The sequence below is a fragment of the Amphiura filiformis genome, chromosome 18 (assembly GCF_039555335.1).
Source record: "Amphiura filiformis chromosome 18, Afil_fr2py, whole genome shotgun sequence".
NCBI lineage: Eukaryota > Metazoa > Echinodermata > Ophiuroidea > Amphilepidida > Amphiuridae > Amphiura > Amphiura filiformis.
In genome coordinates, this window is record NC_092645.1 from 35,236,971 (window position 1) to 35,254,138 (window position 17,168).

The 17,168-nt window shown below is 37.2% G+C and overlaps 1 protein-coding gene across 1 annotated transcript in view; it reads left to right on the forward strand.

Annotated features, from left to right (window-relative positions):
- Positions 1 to 17,168, forward strand: part of LOC140139110 (uncharacterized) — a 44,960-nt gene that overhangs the window by 16,503 nt on the left and 11,289 nt on the right. Inside the window, exons 6-22 of the mRNA XM_072160892.1 lie at positions 635 to 763; positions 1,903 to 1,999; positions 2,653 to 2,774; positions 5,280 to 5,748; positions 6,534 to 6,727; positions 7,898 to 8,040; positions 8,755 to 8,975; positions 9,542 to 9,682; positions 10,208 to 10,453; positions 11,195 to 11,389; positions 12,023 to 12,190; positions 12,724 to 12,866; positions 14,417 to 14,580; positions 15,226 to 15,439; positions 16,321 to 16,537; positions 16,712 to 16,828; positions 16,913 to 17,029. Coding sequence (XP_072016993.1) covers positions 635 to 763; positions 1,903 to 1,999; positions 2,653 to 2,774; positions 5,280 to 5,748; positions 6,534 to 6,727; positions 7,898 to 8,040; positions 8,755 to 8,975; positions 9,542 to 9,682; positions 10,208 to 10,453; positions 11,195 to 11,389; positions 12,023 to 12,190; positions 12,724 to 12,866; positions 14,417 to 14,580; positions 15,226 to 15,439; positions 16,321 to 16,537; positions 16,712 to 16,828; positions 16,913 to 17,029 — 3,097 coding nt within the window. The remainder of the gene's footprint in view (positions 1 to 634; positions 764 to 1,902; positions 2,000 to 2,652; positions 2,775 to 5,279; positions 5,749 to 6,533; positions 6,728 to 7,897; positions 8,041 to 8,754; positions 8,976 to 9,541; positions 9,683 to 10,207; positions 10,454 to 11,194; positions 11,390 to 12,022; positions 12,191 to 12,723; positions 12,867 to 14,416; positions 14,581 to 15,225; positions 15,440 to 16,320; positions 16,538 to 16,711; positions 16,829 to 16,912; positions 17,030 to 17,168) is intronic.

Here is a 17,168-nt window from a genome sequence, read left to right on the forward strand (position 1 = left end):
AGTGAAAATGAGGGACAGTCCTGTTTTCTGAAAATTTCAGTGATGGCAAATTTAAATGTAAGAACAGCAGAAAATGATGAAAATATCACTTTGAAATTTGCTATAGCATTCTCTTTAGTCTATTGTGATTAATTCAGACCTGCAAAACCTTCTATGTATTATTCTGAAAGTATTGCACACCTCAAGTCTTTGAATTTGTCGGTATCTGGTTTGTGTACATGTACAAGGTTTTGGTCTCAATGTCCCTCATTCTGATTTCGGTAGTCTTAGGTTGGCAGGTCTGTGCATGGTGTATGTTCACTACCCATATGATCTTCGGAAGACTTATTTGGGACCGCCATCCCAATTTGTTTTTCTTTTACCAAAAGTACCTGGAGTCAATGCGAAAGCCGGCGGTGCATAAGCCGACGAGACTTGCGCCTTGCCTGCTTTTAATGGTGGCCAGGATGTCTTGAGCTTGGGTCTGCTCCCTGATCCATTTGTTTGTTTTTCTGTCCTTGTACGTGTCGGCGATGATGGTTAGTTAGCTTCTTTCCCTATTTAGCTGGGCTGCTGCCACCTAGACCAATCCACAATGCACATTTGAATATGTACCCTGGGTAATAGAATCTTTTGTCTACACTATTTATTGCAGAGCTGCAGAAGACAGACTAGAAGAATGTCAGGTACAAGTCACAAAGAAAGACTCACAGGTGAAGAAACGCAGAGAAGAACTCAGGAATTGTAAAGCTGATCTTATGCATGAGATTCAATGTAGACAAAGGTAAAGTATTTAAAATGATGTTCATTTGAATTTGATTTACTGAATTTGGATGCTTCACAGCCATTGAGTATAGTTGATTAGCAAACTGTAGGAATAATAGCAAACTGTCGGTCATCAAGTCGTGTGACTCTGGTTTTCCTGTGAGTCACATGATTAGCTTTACCACTCCTGTCACAATTCTGATGAAGTCCCACGGATGTGGTGATGAAATATTAAAGTAAGTCACTATTTTGTTGAGAGACTGTTTAAAATATTCATTCTAACATGTAGGCATAATGGTTCTCTGTTGGAAGTTCAGAATTACATGCAGTGGAGATTGGACATTTGGGAATTTGTTCCAGTACACAATCTATCAGCTATATTTTGCTAATAGTTTCGCCATTCAAAGGCGGAAGTCTGTGCAGAGTCATACACCAAACTGTAGTCCTTTTGGAAATAAGAATTTTGAGTGTATGCCAAAGTTGATGCTCAACTGTCCCTGGCATTGAAATTCATATGAAATAAGATGACAAATTTTTAGCTTTCATACTGTGTCAAACTGGTCCATTTTTTGTGACAGATTCGTACTTTATAGAGCCTATCGAATACTACCTCACTTATCCTCATTAAATACTGTCCACTAAGAGGCCTCCATGGGGCAATTCACATGAAAATCCAATAAAACAGGTGATAGGTATGAATTGAGCTAGAAACCTGTCCCTCTGACACACTGTTCACCAACATGGCTGTCATTTCAACTGTTATACCGTTCCGGTTGGTTTATTTGATAGGGTCTATTCTAGGTTATTTCATGTTATTGGATGTGAATGGTTTATTTTGAATGTCTTTGATTCATTCTTTTGGGTCATTCTCTGGGATTTCACAAACATGACCAACTTTCTTGTACAGTAAAACCTCATTATAACGAAATCTGATACAAGAAAAACCCTGTTATAAAGAAGTATTTTTCCAGAACCGAGATACAAAATTCTTTTGTTATAGCCTATATTGTTTTTACAACTCTGATATAACAAAATTTGGATATAAAGAACTAATTTCTCTGTCCCTGACAACTTCGTTATGATGAGTTTCCACTGTACTAACATAACAATGTTCTGATTATTTTTTTGTTTGATTTGTTTATTTATTTGTTTTTATAGAATGGAAAGTCAGAGAGACAAGGCACTTAGAAATCTTGAAGACTTGAATGACCACTTGACGGAGTTCAGATCAAAAACAAAGGACAGATTGAAAAAGGTAAAAGAATCTAATGTTTGTACGAGGTAATAATTATAGTAACTCAGTTTTCAAAAAATCGTGTCACAAATGTAAACCCTGTGAAAATATCTTGCCAGACAATATTTAAAAACAAACAAACAACTAACATGATTGCAATTATTTAACAGTCACCATAGGCCATTTAATAAAAGGCACTAAATTTAATGCCCACGTGACCCATGGGCGCCGCCATACCAAAACCACCTAGTGATCAATAGATGTGCTACAATGCTAAAAGATAGGAATTTTTTCAGACAAATATCATCAAAATTGCTGAAAATATATAAGGCAACTTAATTACACATTGGGGATTATACTTTTTAGTATGTTTTCAAGAACTCAATTTTGGAAGTTTTTACCAACGGAAAAAAAAAAGTTATTGACGGAAACTCTTACAATAATACTACAAAGTTGCAAGAAAATGACAAATTTGCTAGAAAATTTGGACACGCATCCCGCATTTCCAATTGAAATACATAGGAAGACCACCCGCTGTGCCAAAGGTCACTTTTCCAGATATTCCGTCTAGAGACTACAATGTCAGCGCCCATCTGGTCACGTGGGCATTGAATTAACTGCCTTTATTTAAATACCCTAAGACGACTGTTTAATGCACAATTATATTTTTTCAGCATCAAGATGTAGAAGACCATCTCAGAGACAGTTTACTTCATTGTGATAAAGAAAGGGAGGAATTATTGGAGAAAAACACATCATTAGAAGGGGAACTACAGGACACAAAACAACATGTCAGGTAAGAGCAGCTTGCCATAGTAATGGGAGAGAACATGGACCTTTCCGAGCATCATTATTTTTGAATTATATGTCCAAAGTATATAAAACTATACATTTTTGGAAAGGAAATGAGTCAAGGAATCCCATGGTGATGTCAGATTTGTTCAAAAATCTCGAGTTTTTGAAAAAATCACAAAAATGCACTTTTTTACCCCAATTTTTTTGTGGCAACTTTTAAAAAAATCAGTTCGAGTAAAAAAAAATAGTTAGTTTTTCATGGAGAAGAGACATGAACTTAGGGAAGGTTTTTTTATTTTTTTGAAATTCGTCTTATTTTTATAAAAATTGCAAAAAAACATGTGAAAAAAGCAATTTTGTCACTCTATACGCTGGCGAAGTTACGTAATAATCGGATTAACTACCATAGCAATAGGTGAAAACAATTTTTGAATATACCGCGCTGCACTGATACGTTGCGCGATACCTCTGCATTGAACCATATCATGATGATCACTTGCACCTGTAAGATTAGTATCTTCGAAAAGACCGGTATCGTATTCAATCTATGATTGCAGACATACACAGGTGATGAGTGCAACCTGCTTGTAGTGCGGCGCGGTATATCCAAAATTGTTTTCACCTATTGCTATGGTAGTTAATCCGATTTATTACGTAACTTCGCCAGCGTATTAAGCTAAAAATTGCACATAATGGTGTATATTTTTGTTCAAAACAAATATTTTGAAAAAATGAGAAAACCTTCCCTAGACTTTGATGTGCTCTAAACGATAGTGAAAAGGTTTACCTTTTGCTTGCATATTTTTCGAGTTATCTTGTCACAAAAATCGTACAATATTGTCAAAAGTGAACTCTGAGAAATCAGTGTTTTAGTAAAAAAATGTCAAAATTATGCACAAAACGTCCTTATATTTTAAAACGGCAAGACTTTCACGCTTGTAAAAGCTGTATCTGGTGCATGGTCTAAATATGCATCTTTTTGCACCAATGAATCTATAAATGTCTGTTTTTTGTGCGCCTAAATCCAAAATAATTAAAAAATCTAAGTGACTTTTTCACTGCAAATTTTTGTTTTGTTTACATCACATTTGCTGGCGTTAACAACATACCGAATGCGCCTTGACTGCGTTGGACATACGCGCAGAGTTGCGCCACGTCACGCGACGCGAATCACGCACGTAATCACAATATTTCGCATTCGCATTGCCGACTCATTATTTCCGCCAATTTACTAAGCTGTCTTGAGCCATGTGACTTTTTAGAGTTGAAAAGAGTGAAATAAATCAAGCAAAAATACAAGTAAATATTAGGAAGTTGTATTTTATCAGTTTCAAGTGAAAGAATACATCTTAGTGTTGATAAATATCAAGAAATCTCAAATTCGGATGTGGACGAATGTGTCTCCCCTTACTCTGGCCTTAAAGGGGAAAATAAGTTAGACAGGCTGAAGAATTAAATCCACCAGGGTCATGCATGTTAATGTGTCATATCATTATACCACCTATTACAAAATATAAACAATGCCAACAGGAATTGACAACTGAAGGACAAAAGTTTGAAGCATTTCTAGAAGATGAAAACATGACTGCATGACCTCAATACATACCATAATTAAGTACATCTATTAACAGGCAGTAAAATGTTACTCCTGTTGACAGATGTGTCAATTCCCCTTTAAGCTTTTCTCTCACACTGGAGTGCCTACTCCTTTTAAAGGTTTGTTGGTCAGATGATTTATAGTCTGTATACCTTTCTCGAGTCAGTAATTTAGATATTGTTTCGTACTATACCTCTAAATGTCATAATGTAATGATGAGAAGTATATAAAAGTATATATTTTCAGAAAGGAAATCCAAGGAAGGAATCCAACTAGCATAACTGATTACTGCAAAATTAACAGTTTTTGAGAAAGGTACACAGACTTTAGTAAGTAGTTAAATTATGGTGGTTGGATGATGAAAACTAACAACTTTTTTTTCTAAAACGAACGGAACTTGTTTACAACGTCAGTTGTGCATACTGCGATTGTGGTTGCCTAATGCTCTGTACAGTGCGCGCGCCTCGATAGGCAAGTGGTCAATCACTTGCTTGCATGATGCCAGGCGAGCTTTCAAATCACTCTCTAGTAGGCCCTATGTTTTGGTCAAATTACTTATGATGATGTAGGTTTGTCTATGGCCTGATAGACGACATTCGAAATTATGCAATTGTCAAGTCAGATTTTTTGTTTACAGACTACACCATACACACTGAAATTATAAGAATGTAAAATAATGACCAGCACAGTACCCCCTATAAACATGTGTGTGATTCTTCAGGATTTTTCCTGTAGGATTTTTTGTGGCCAAAATTTACTCAATTTGATTGATTTTCAGCCCGTTTGTGGGTATTTTAGCCCAATTTCACACTGTTTTTCAGGATTTTGTACTACTTTTAGGATATTTCACAAGCTTTTAATCACACCTCTGCTATATTATATATCACATTGTCTACTCATTGTATTCAGGAAGCTTGAAGAATTATCGTATACCAACTCCACCTTGCAAGCAACAACACATACACTCCAATCCTCCTTAAAGAAACACCAGCAAGACTTGAGACAACTTGAAGACCAAATCCGTAACAAAACTAAAGAAAATGAAGGACTTCAAGATGAAATCCGCACCAAAACTAGAGAAAATGAAGAACTGAGTGCGTCAATGTCTGAATATCAGCATCAACTTATCCAACTCGAGCAGGAATTCGAGTCAAAGACGAGTGAAATTGATGGACTTAAGAGGGCGCTTGATGCGCAGAAACAACAGGCGGAGAGATTGAGGGACGAGTTGGAAAGTAAGACGAGAGAGAATAGGGAACTGAGTGAATTGACGGAGATACAGAATGAGAGATTAGGGGAGTGTCAAGGTGATATGGAGAAGAATCAGAATGAGCTGAGAAGACTGGAAGAATTGGCAGAAAAATTACAAGCTAAATTGGTCAGTATTCACAATATTTTATGTTCAGGGGCGTACACAGGATTTAGTTTCGGGGGTGTGGAATTTCCAAAAAGTGGACCTAAATTTATATGCTTTATTTATTTATCCCCATGGCTACGCTCCAGAGTGTGTTATTATGAGCGATTTCAGATGTGGAAAAAGTTTTGAATTCAATTAGAATTAGTTAATGTGCTTATTCTTTTTGAAATTAATACTCCCACTGTGGAAGATATTTCAGAAATCTTCCACAGGCCATTGAACACGCTACGTAGCATTGTGTGGCCTGCTATACATGATTTTATGTGATAAACAGGATGTTTATGTATTTTTTTAGCAAGTAAGAATGGACCTAGCAGAGAATTTCTTTTAGTTGCAGATAGACTCATATGATGGCTCCTGTACTATCCAAGAGTTTTTGAAGTGCATGATACAAGTATGCAGCTCTGTTGGCTTTTGCTGCATTGATATATTAAGTCATATGCTCAAGATGTGGAAAATAAAAATGTATATAAATTCATGTTGTCTTGACAAGTTAAATTTGAAAAATTTCATCCCCATTATACAAGGTCTTAGGCAGGATTTGAAAGTTTGGGTGTGTAAATTCAAAAACCTGGGTGTGTAAATTTAATGATTTGTGTACAAAGTATAGGCCATGTTGGTAAAAAGTGGGTGTGTAACTTACACATTTGGGTGTGTAAAACACTCCCTACATGGCTGGCTGCCTAAGCCCTTGCCAATATATAACCTTTTATCTTGATTTAAACCCACCCTTTTTATGTGTGTAGAAATCTTACTCCAGTACTAGCCAAAGCACCAGAAGTCCTCAATCTCATCAGCATGGTATAGGAAAGCCTCTACATGCAAGTAGTCCCCATAACAATGGAGCTGTGAATGGTAATACTAGGAGTTGGTCTGAAGATTCTGACTACTGTACTGGGAGTGATAATAGTAACAGTAGGGCTGTTATTGCAGAATTGAGGTATGTGATGCAATTTATCATGCTTGCCCAAACTTCAAAATGAGCACTTGTGACATAACTAGTAAAATGTTGGCAGGCTAAATTGTGAGATATATGACATAACAAGATGAATACAGTGTTATTAACCCTAACCCTAAACATAGTTTTTGGCTGTTGGAAAGAAAAGAAGGAACGATAAAGGAGAGAAGATGAACAAAGAAGTTACTTGGCACCCCCGGGATTCGAACATTAGACCCCTTGATTGCCCCGGACAAAATCACCAACTTGTAGCCAAGGGGAATTCCCAGCTGTTTGGATATTAGAAGGAAAAATGGGATTAACCTTCATGTAAAACTTGACGGAATTAGTCAAGCACAGAAATCTTTATTGAAGGATTGTACAGCTTTATTCTGCAAAGGGTACACCCAGAATGTGTGTCACAGTAGCCCATATACAGTGCATCTTGCTTAGATTGTACATACATGTAGATGAGAGAGAAACAGAGTCAGAGACACCCCAACAGGCAAAATCCATGTGCTTCGGTTGCAATAAAAATTCTCACATATTCTTGAGATTTGATCGTTCTATCACCTTAATTCCAACCAATCATGCATGGCATTGCATGCCTTTGCATTTATACAAAAGATATCAAGACTGCGCTTACCAAATACCATAATGAGCGCAACTTTGGCGCAGCATTTTAGTCTCTTGCACTTCATGAAACTATTAGCCATCATTAATTGAAAAGTATGACCTTTCTTTAAAAACACGTTTATATGCCCAGTGTAATATGATAGTGATTCTTAGAAGTTAAAATGATGCAAGAGCATGTCATTTCCTCATTAACCCTAACCCGCCAGGAGCTTTTTGACGACGGGAAGGGAAAGAAGAAAGGAATAAAGAGAAAAAACAAAGAAAGAGGTTGTTTGCTCTGGGTGGGATTCGAACCGAGACCCCTCGCAAGCCAAGCACTGGGTCGGCGACACTTTGCCACGTGTCTTGGGCTTCGTTTGCCAGCTAAACCGTGCCTATATATCACTTAGGGCGCCCACATGGTGTGATGACGCACGCACGAACAGCGCATATATCAAGTAGTATTCAGGCGTGTTATGGGGTTAATAAAGAAATTACATCACCAATATTCTGATTACATTTGGTTATAATATATGCTTATTTAATACTTCTCTTTAGAATGAAGCTTGCTCTAAAGGAAGCCGAGATACATAAGATGGACGCTGCTAGACAGAGGGATACAGCCAAGGTTGATGAGGGAAATAGTGTACTGAAAGGACTCAGATCAGAACTCACAGCCATTGTAGAGAAAAATAAGATAGGTAAAGAAATATTCTTCAAATTGTTTGTTTTTCCTCCTGTCATGAAATTGTTAGCTCGAGAGATACAAGCAAGGCTGATAACAATGTACTGAAAGACAGGCATAAAAGCTATGCCATATTTCCCACAAAAGTGGCATTCTTTCTTTCTTCTCTCCTTCCTTTTCTCCTTTGCTCCTTTTTTCATCAATAAAAAATGTAAACAAGCACATTCTTTTCATCTTGTTTTGTGAGTGTGTTACACTACAGCCAGAGATAACAAACTATTCACCAACAATAAAAGTTCCTGTGCTTTGTATGCCGTGAATTCTTGCATATTCATGAGGGCCGATCGTGCATGTCTAACAATTACGCCAGCATTGCGTGCCTTCATGTATACACGATAGAGCATTGCATGTATACGCGAAAGACCGTAAAAATATGTGGTATGTGTATAGCAGTTGTCGTCTGTTGCACTTCATGGAACTAAAGGCCCTCATTATCGGGTGATGCTGGGACTTTGGCTGTTTGTGCTTAGTCTGTATCTTCAGTTTATGGATACATCGAACAAATAATTTCCTTCTCGTATGCCTTTTCCTTTTTTCTTTTCTTGTATGAACAATGGTTCCGGAACAACAGCTAATGCTTTTATGGAAGTCACTATCAAGTATAAAGTATCAGGTGCTTTCATTTTTAGCTCACTGGTGCAATTATCAATCCTATAACATTTGTACACAGGTGACAGAAAGGCTCAAGAACTAGAAAACATCATCGGTCAGCTGGAGGAAGAACGTAGCAAACAGGTGTACCACCTCATGGAGGCACAGCAACAAATGACAGACGAGCAGAGTCATAGTGCTAAGCTACAATCACAAGTAGGGCACTGTAGCTTGCAGATTAGGGATTTACAAACTGAAATATTAGGGAAATCTAGAGCTGTGGAAGATCTAGAAACACAGGTAAGGCAATATATAGAAACACTCAAGTTGAGAAATCTCAAGATAAGACTTCAAAGAGTTCAGACTCTGCCATGTATGTGTGTTTGCTCGTGCAAAATTTAATTAGCGTGCCTAAAGATTATTTTGACGTGCACCCGGCAAATTTTGATTAAAATGTATGGATATTTGCATTCTGCCAAAAAATGTATGGAAAGCACAACATATAAGCAAACCTTTGTAACACTTGAGCGTAAAGATGCCAATTATTGTTTGATTTTGGGCTTTGGGCTTCAACCTACATCAATCATGTACTAGGGTATGATGAATGTATTATTCAAGCAGAACGGATAACCGTACTTGCCACAATTTTATTCACCATTGTCACAATCCAGTATAGCAGGTTTACTATAGCTTTATGCATGAACTATTCTATGTCTGGACTCTTAAGTCTGATCTCACCCCCCCCACACACACACACACACACACACAGATGCATCACATAATCTTGCTAGAATATTTCACAGACATGTCTCTAAATACAGCTGTATCTGGTAACCCTGATGTCTTTTTATCTTTTTGTTCATCAGCTTGAGTATAAAACCAACCAAATAACCACTCTGGAGGAGGAGTTAGAGGAGAAATCAGCTACACATTCAGAACTGATCAGCAACCTGACTGGTCTCAAGGAAGAGTTACTAAGTAAAGAGGAAAAACTCAGTCAAATTGAGGTAAACAAAATGTAAACCTTATATTCAATTAAATTATGATTCTTTGTGGCATGCTTGAGTGGTAGTCTAATCACATGTACCAGTAAGCCTACATTGCACCTTGGATCTGGATCTTCAATCATACTCTGAAATGTTGGGATACCAATTATTATAAGATAAAACAATATTTTAAGCTTGGCTGATGTTACATGTTACACATTGTCTGACAGTAACTGACATCCTGTATTGAGTTTCTGATGAGTGAGGTCCTATAGGCCTAAAGAAACAGTACTGTAAGACAACATGTCAGTTTAAAATGATGTGGGCCGTAGTGGTTAGCGACAACCTGTAAAGTGTGCTGAGGCTTGTGGATCAACGTCTAGGTGTTGTGCCTGTGCATAGTGCACTATAAATCACTCTGCTTATTATTATTTATTTTACTGTGCTTATTTAAAATGTTGTTTTATTTTATCAACTCCTTATGGTTGAGCACTATACCACTTGCTTGTATTTGGATTATCAAATCTCTATATTTTCTGTATGCAGGGAGAATTTCAAGACAAAAATAGAGCTTGTGCAGAAGTAACAGAGAAACTCAGCCAAGTGAAAGCCATCCACAGCAATCAGTGTCAAGAACTGCAACAACAGATAGACCTTCTCCAGGAGAAGAATGCCAAGACAAAGACAGAGTTGGGACAGGTGGTAGAGGAAAGGAAGAGGCTACAAAGAGACTTAGATGTCAAAGACACTCAGATTGCTGATATGGAGAAGGCATTGCAAGAAAAACAACATGTTAGTAGTCAAATACAATTGAAGAGTAGAAGGGTACCTGATGACCTGCGGGCAGCAAGTTTCCCCCCTGACTCAAAATACCTGGACAAAATTGACCAAAACTTGTCATGTGCATCTTCCTTTGGACAGGTTTTAGGCCAGTTATCTTAATTTTGACCCATTTTAGCATTAAAACTGCAAATATCCATGCATAAGAGCCAAAAGAACAGATGTTACAGGGAAATGTCATTTTTGCATGACATCAATTAAACATTATAAAATGTTATGAGAAGTGAAGCTGAATTTATACTCTATCGCTGAGCGAAGAGCAGTTGGTTTTTGACCAATGATGGCGCTTTTCCCAATGCAACAAAAGGCATGCTACCTCATTGGCTAAAAACCAATCACTCGTCGCTAAGTGAGGGAGTATAAATTCAGCTTGAGAGTGAAAAGACTATAATCAAATTAAGTAATTCTTGGCCAAACTGGAACACTGTGAACGCTAGTGGCTCCGCGATAAACACACACGAATATAGCGCGGTACAGAAGAAAGTATACATGCGCTTTACACTGCGTACAGGTACACGCTTAGTACACTACATGGACGCAACGCGCATGTTCCAGTTTGACCAAGTATTACTTAATTTGATTATAGGCTACAATTTCATGACCAACAGAATGATTTTGAATCATTCCAGAAATATGATGTCTAATTGAATGTATTGTTTGTTTTAATTTCTTAATGATATCTTCTATATTCAGGAAGTGGTTTCTAAAGTTGCACACCACACTAATCATCTACGAAGTCTGCAGCAGAAAGCTGAAGAAGGAAGCAATCGTGTAGCCAATCTGGAAGCTGCATTAATGGTATGCAAAGAAGAACTTACCATGTATATAGAACAGCTGGAAGAGACAAAGGACAGTCATGAATATGAAATGGACAGGAAAAATAAAGAGGTAGGGGTTGATTTCATCGTCAATTGATGTTATGCAAAGCAGAACTCGCCATGTATTCGCCACTTTGGCAATCTTTGTTGACTTTTGGGGAACAGCCCATTAATCTGAATGGTGTTTAGTCCAAAAAGGATTAAATTTAGAGTTTAGGGCATTTTAGGTTAGGATTAGTGGTATGGATAAGGTTAGGGTTAGTGTTAGGGCTAGGAATATGTTATTGTTATGATAAGTGTTTATAGTGCAACTCTACTAGTCTTATTACAAGACTGCCCAGTCCCAACCCTAAACCCTAACCCTAAACTCTGTAAACGAGGACTGGACACAAGTCTAGCAAATTGCACCCTATTCGGTAATTGTACCGTATCTTTATACCTGGCTCCAATTATTGACATTTATGCTGATTGGCTGATCAACAATCATGACAACAAGACCATTGACCTATTGACCCATTAGTCATCGTCACGTAGAAGGGGTAGAGACTTTGTCTCTCTTCTACATTCTTGATGATCAATATCGCATACCCAGAATTCTGAACAATTAGGAAATTTACTTTATTGTTGACGCATATAGACACTGTCAAATTACCTGCTCATTTACTCACCAACATATTCTCCTGTTAATTTTGATCTGATTTAGATCATTAAACTAGAGCGAGAGTTTCAACAGGTGCATCATGATGGTGAAGAGAAACAGGTGGAAATCTTTGAGTTAGAACAAGCATTACATGAGAGACAACAGATGCTACAACAGAGTACTACCAGGATTACAGAGCTTGAAGATAGGGAAGGTCATTTATCAGAACAGGTAATAATAATTGAAATATATTTAAGCAATATCACATGACCAAACCATCAGTCAAGTCTGGTGAGTCCAGAATTTGATTTTCCATTTTCTTCTACTGGATGGCTCAGAACATTGATAACATAACATGCAGACACTTCAGTATTAATTTAGTACTTCAGTACTGAAATAGCGCTGGAAAGCAGATCACCATCTTGTACTAGCTGTCTTGCTTCTACTTTTGCTTGTATGTATATTCTTGTCTTTCTTTAATCGGTTACTTTCTGTTTGAAGCCTTTGTTTTTGGTTGATGTAAAGTTTTGATGTTAGGTTCTTATGATATTTCTACATATTTATCACATTTAAGCTTGTTCGATCTTGTATGCTTGTATAGCAGGTGTTTTTGGTAATGTAAAGTGTAAAATGGGGGCACAACACATAATTAAATGATAAATTTAGTAATTGGCAAAGTAAACATCTCAAAATGTAAAAAAATGTAAACCATGAAAAGTTTGAATAATCAAGACTTTTACATCCTATTTGATTCCCGTATCAAGGTATCCCAATTGGAGAGACAACTTAGTGAAATCCAGACGTCATCGGAAGAAGATGCAAGAGCCATGGAGAAGAAATTACATCAAGCTTGTTTAGATCTGGAGGACAGGACTACAAAATTAACAGATGCTGCCAAAAAGTTCAAGTGAGTAACTTGTGCCATGGTTTCTATACATGTCTATCAGTGGCGTAGATTTCTTTTTGACATGGGGGGATGGGCTTGGAAAAGTTTATTTCTTGAAGTATAATAAATCCAACACCTTTTGGCAACTAGATAAGTGTATGTTCGCCCGCAAATAATTTGCAATATTGAAGCTAAACTGGTGAAATATGATGCCGAAGTGGAACAAATTAAAACAAGTTAGTACTTTTTAGCTAAAATAGGGAGTTAATTTGGTCAGAAACCAACATAAAGGCATCAACATTGGGGGAATGATTGTATGGATCCCCACCCCACCCCCTGTATTTACACCTATGATGTCTATGTCAAGAAATGGGATTTTGTTTGTGGATTTTAGGTATGGATAAAACGAAAAGGTATATTTAATTAGTCTGTATTTTGTTGTTTGCAACAATGTGAGAATAATCATAACCGGAAATCAGAGATCCAATTTTGATTGCACTTTGAGCACATCATTATGAATTGACAGACAGCCGAATCCGGATTCGCTTTTGGTAAATTTGTCTTACGCATGCATTATTTTTTAATTAAAGAACAAGGAATCGAAGCTTTACCTAATAGAGGGCAGCATAGCAATTTTTAACAGAGATCAGGTAATAACAGCATAATAAGTAATCAAAAGAAGGTGGCATGCAGGGTTAGCTAACGGTGCATCGGATTTTGGTCTACGATGATAACCTTTAAAAACATTTATATACTGCCCTCTATAGGTAAAGCATTGATCCCTTGTTCTCTAATTAAAAAATAATGCATGCATAACATGAATTTAGCAAAAGCCGAATCCGGATTCGGCCGTCTGCCAAATTCATAATGATATATATATACTAATAATATTGTTGCATCAATTGGGCAAGCGTATAATTAATGAAAAATGGACTTCACTTGATCACACACATCACAAATTATTTAAAACAATGTCAATGCTATTGGTGTAAGCATCTCTGAATCAGATTCAGTATCTATTTGGGTGTTTTGCTTTTTACTGTATATAATCAGCAATATTTCTGGTTTGAATTTGAGTATGATTACACTAACTTTCAGTATGGCAGTGTTTTGTTCTGATTGACATGAGTGCCCTGTTAATGAACGACATACGCGGAGGTTGTGTTCCCTTCAAGAGCCCCGCTCTGCGCCGACTAACGCTTTGAGGGTTAATCAGGTTATCGGTTTGTTGTTGTGATTGTCAGATGATTGAATCAGCCAATCAGAATCCCACTTACCACAATTTACGCTGTGCATGCTCTCAAAATGTGAAGAAGTGCCATTCATCTCTGCCAGAGACTGTAAGCCACAAATTTTCCTGACTTATGTAGTGTATTTTTTTAAAGGCTGAATCTTTAGATTGCTAAGCACTTGATGTAAGGTGGAAGAACCAATAAATAATAATTTGATGATGTATCAAATTTTAACAAAACTTGAAAAAAGATGTTTGTAGTTTGGAAGACTTAATGTCATACGAGTGAGTGAGTTTAGTCTTGATTTTTATATATGTATTTTTGAATCTCTCTTTTCAGTGAATGCAAGACAGAGCTGTCCAAAACCAACAGTGAGCTAACAAATGTGAAGAGACAACTGGGACAAACCAAGGAGATTACTGATGATCATAATGCCAAAATCACTCAGCTTGATTTGGATCTTATGCAAACAAGGGTACAATTACAAAACAAAACAGAGAAAGGTGAGCGATGGAGCGGTATAGGAATTAAAACTTGAAACCGTTGAAAAGCACTCTTAATTTTTTTTTCCAAATTTTGGGAAAAACCCTCTTCATTTTTTACCAATCCCAGTTTATGCTGTCTGCTCTCTAAATCATTTTCAACCCCAATCTTTTGAAAGGTGTCATTGATCTACTCAATTTAAGTAGATGTGAATCATCCGAAAGACAAAATGAAACATAGTCCTTTTACTGTTACAACAGCCCCCTGGTTCAAATATTTGGTAACTCGATCAGCTCATTAAAAAGATTTTTTTTTAGATTTATTATGTGTGTGTTCCACAATGGCAATTTGGTTCGTATTTGGGACAGGCTATGAATCAAATTCAAAAGTTAATAATAGGAGTTACTTTAAATTTGTTCAAAATCCACATACACATCCTGAGTGCTGTAAGGTATTTATTTGTCTTTGCATGCCTCTGATCCTCTTCCCTTCAATGCATCCCATCAGTAACAGCTCTTCTAGGCCTTTCTGATGGCATGTCCCAGAAACTTTAGATACCTCTTATTAGACCATTCCCTGAATCTTAGGTTTGCAAACATAGATCTTAAAAATGGGAATTGTTTTATAACATTTCTTGGATAAACTTTTCATTTGTATTATACCAGCCAAAGATTTGGAACAAAAACTCACCAAGGCAAATAAAGAGTTAGAGGAAGGAAGAGACCAGATGACAGCACAAGATGTAGAGCTAACAAGAGCTCAGGAAGATTTGAGAGCAGCAGCCACACAGATGACAGAGTTACAAAGATTATTACAAAGAAGCAGAGCTGAGTCATCTGAGAGACATAAAAGAATACAAGAACTCACTGACAAACTCAGGTAGGTGGTAATTTATAAAAATTTGACAATGAAGTCATGATGTAGAGTTTTTGAAATTAACAGGGTTCCTGTGGTCCTTGAAAGTACTTGAGTTTGAAAACATCTTTTCAAGGCCTTGAAAGTCCTTGAAAATTGGCACACGGTCCTTGAAAAAATTCAAGTATAATTTTGACAAAATTTGAGGAGTGGAGAGGAGCTGTCACTTTCGTTAATATGTGCCGCATGGAGAGCCGCATCATGATTTTCGTGTTGTGGTAAGTCCTTGAAAATCATGCTTTTGGACCTTGAATGTCCTTGAATTTTAAAGGCTTCAAGGTGCACGAACCCTGAATTAACCAGAGTTTGCTTTGTTCAATACTACAAAGAAAGCTTTGCATACATTTTTTAAGGTATCTGCATATTTACAGCTTGTTCTTGATTTTAAAACCAGTTTTGGAGGGAAAATGATTTGAAACCAATTTCTAAAAACCTAATGTTTTTCCCAAAAAGGATTCAGCTTCATTTAATTTTTCTATTTCAAATTCAATGAAACGTGTTTTTTTTAAACCTAGTTATTCATCTTTGATAAACCAGGTTCCCTAACAAGAAACCTTGTTTTTGAATTGTAAATCTATGTTTTAGATGCTGTTGTTTTTCTAAAAGTTCACCTTTCAAATTTCAATTAGAAACCTAATTTCTTGATTTATAAACTGGTCTCTCAGTTTTAAAAAACCTGGCAATTGTATATATTTTCATATTTTGGAGAAACCTGGTTTTTGATTGAGTAACCATATCATGTTTCTTGGCAAAAAAGCAGACTCTTCTCCTTTATTTTGTGCAAATAACTTGCCTTATATTCTGACTTACTGATGCTGCTTTTCAAACATATCTCTTCTCTTCAGTGGTGTCCAAGAGGAACTCAATAATCGAGACCAAGAAATCTCCGAAATGGATTCTGCATTACGTGCAAGTCACAATGAGCTGGAGAACCGTTCTGCCCAGGTGAGCCAGCTAGACTCAGCTGTGAAGGAAAGACAAGCAAGGATGGAGAAACAGATACAGGAGTTGGAGAAGAGATTGAGTCAGAGTCAGTATGAACTCCAACAGTGCTCAAGAGTGGTGAGTCAACTTGAGTCAAGCCAGTAGTTCCTAATTTGATGAGTTAGGAGGGAAATTTAGGGAAGGTCAGAATGAACAGTGCTCAAGAGAGTTGAGTAATTTGAGTCAATTAGTACCCAGTTTGATGAGTTATTATGACCAAGTTACTATGAGCACGAGAACTGTTCTGCCCAGGTGAGCCAGCTTGATTTGGCTGTGAAGGAAAGACAAGGAAGGATGGAGAAACAGATACAGGAGTTGGAGAAGAGATTGAGTCAGAGTCAGTATGAACTCCAACAGTGCTCAAGAGAGGTGAGTCAACCTGAGTCAATTAGTACCCAGTTTGATGAGTTCTTATGAGCAAGTCATAATGAGCTGGAGAACCGTTCTGCCCAGGTGAGCCAGCTTGATTTGGCTGTGAAGGAAAGACAAGGAAGGATGGAGAAACAGATACAGGAGTTGGAGAAGAGATTGAGTCAGAGTCAGTATGAACTCCAACAGTGCTCAAGAGAGGTGAGCCAACCTGAGTCAATTAGTACCCAGTTTGATGAGTTATTATGAGCAAGTCATAATGAGCTGGAGAACCGTTCTGCCCAGGTAAGCCAGCTGACTCAGCTGTGAAGGAAAGACAAGCAAGGATGGAGAAACAGGT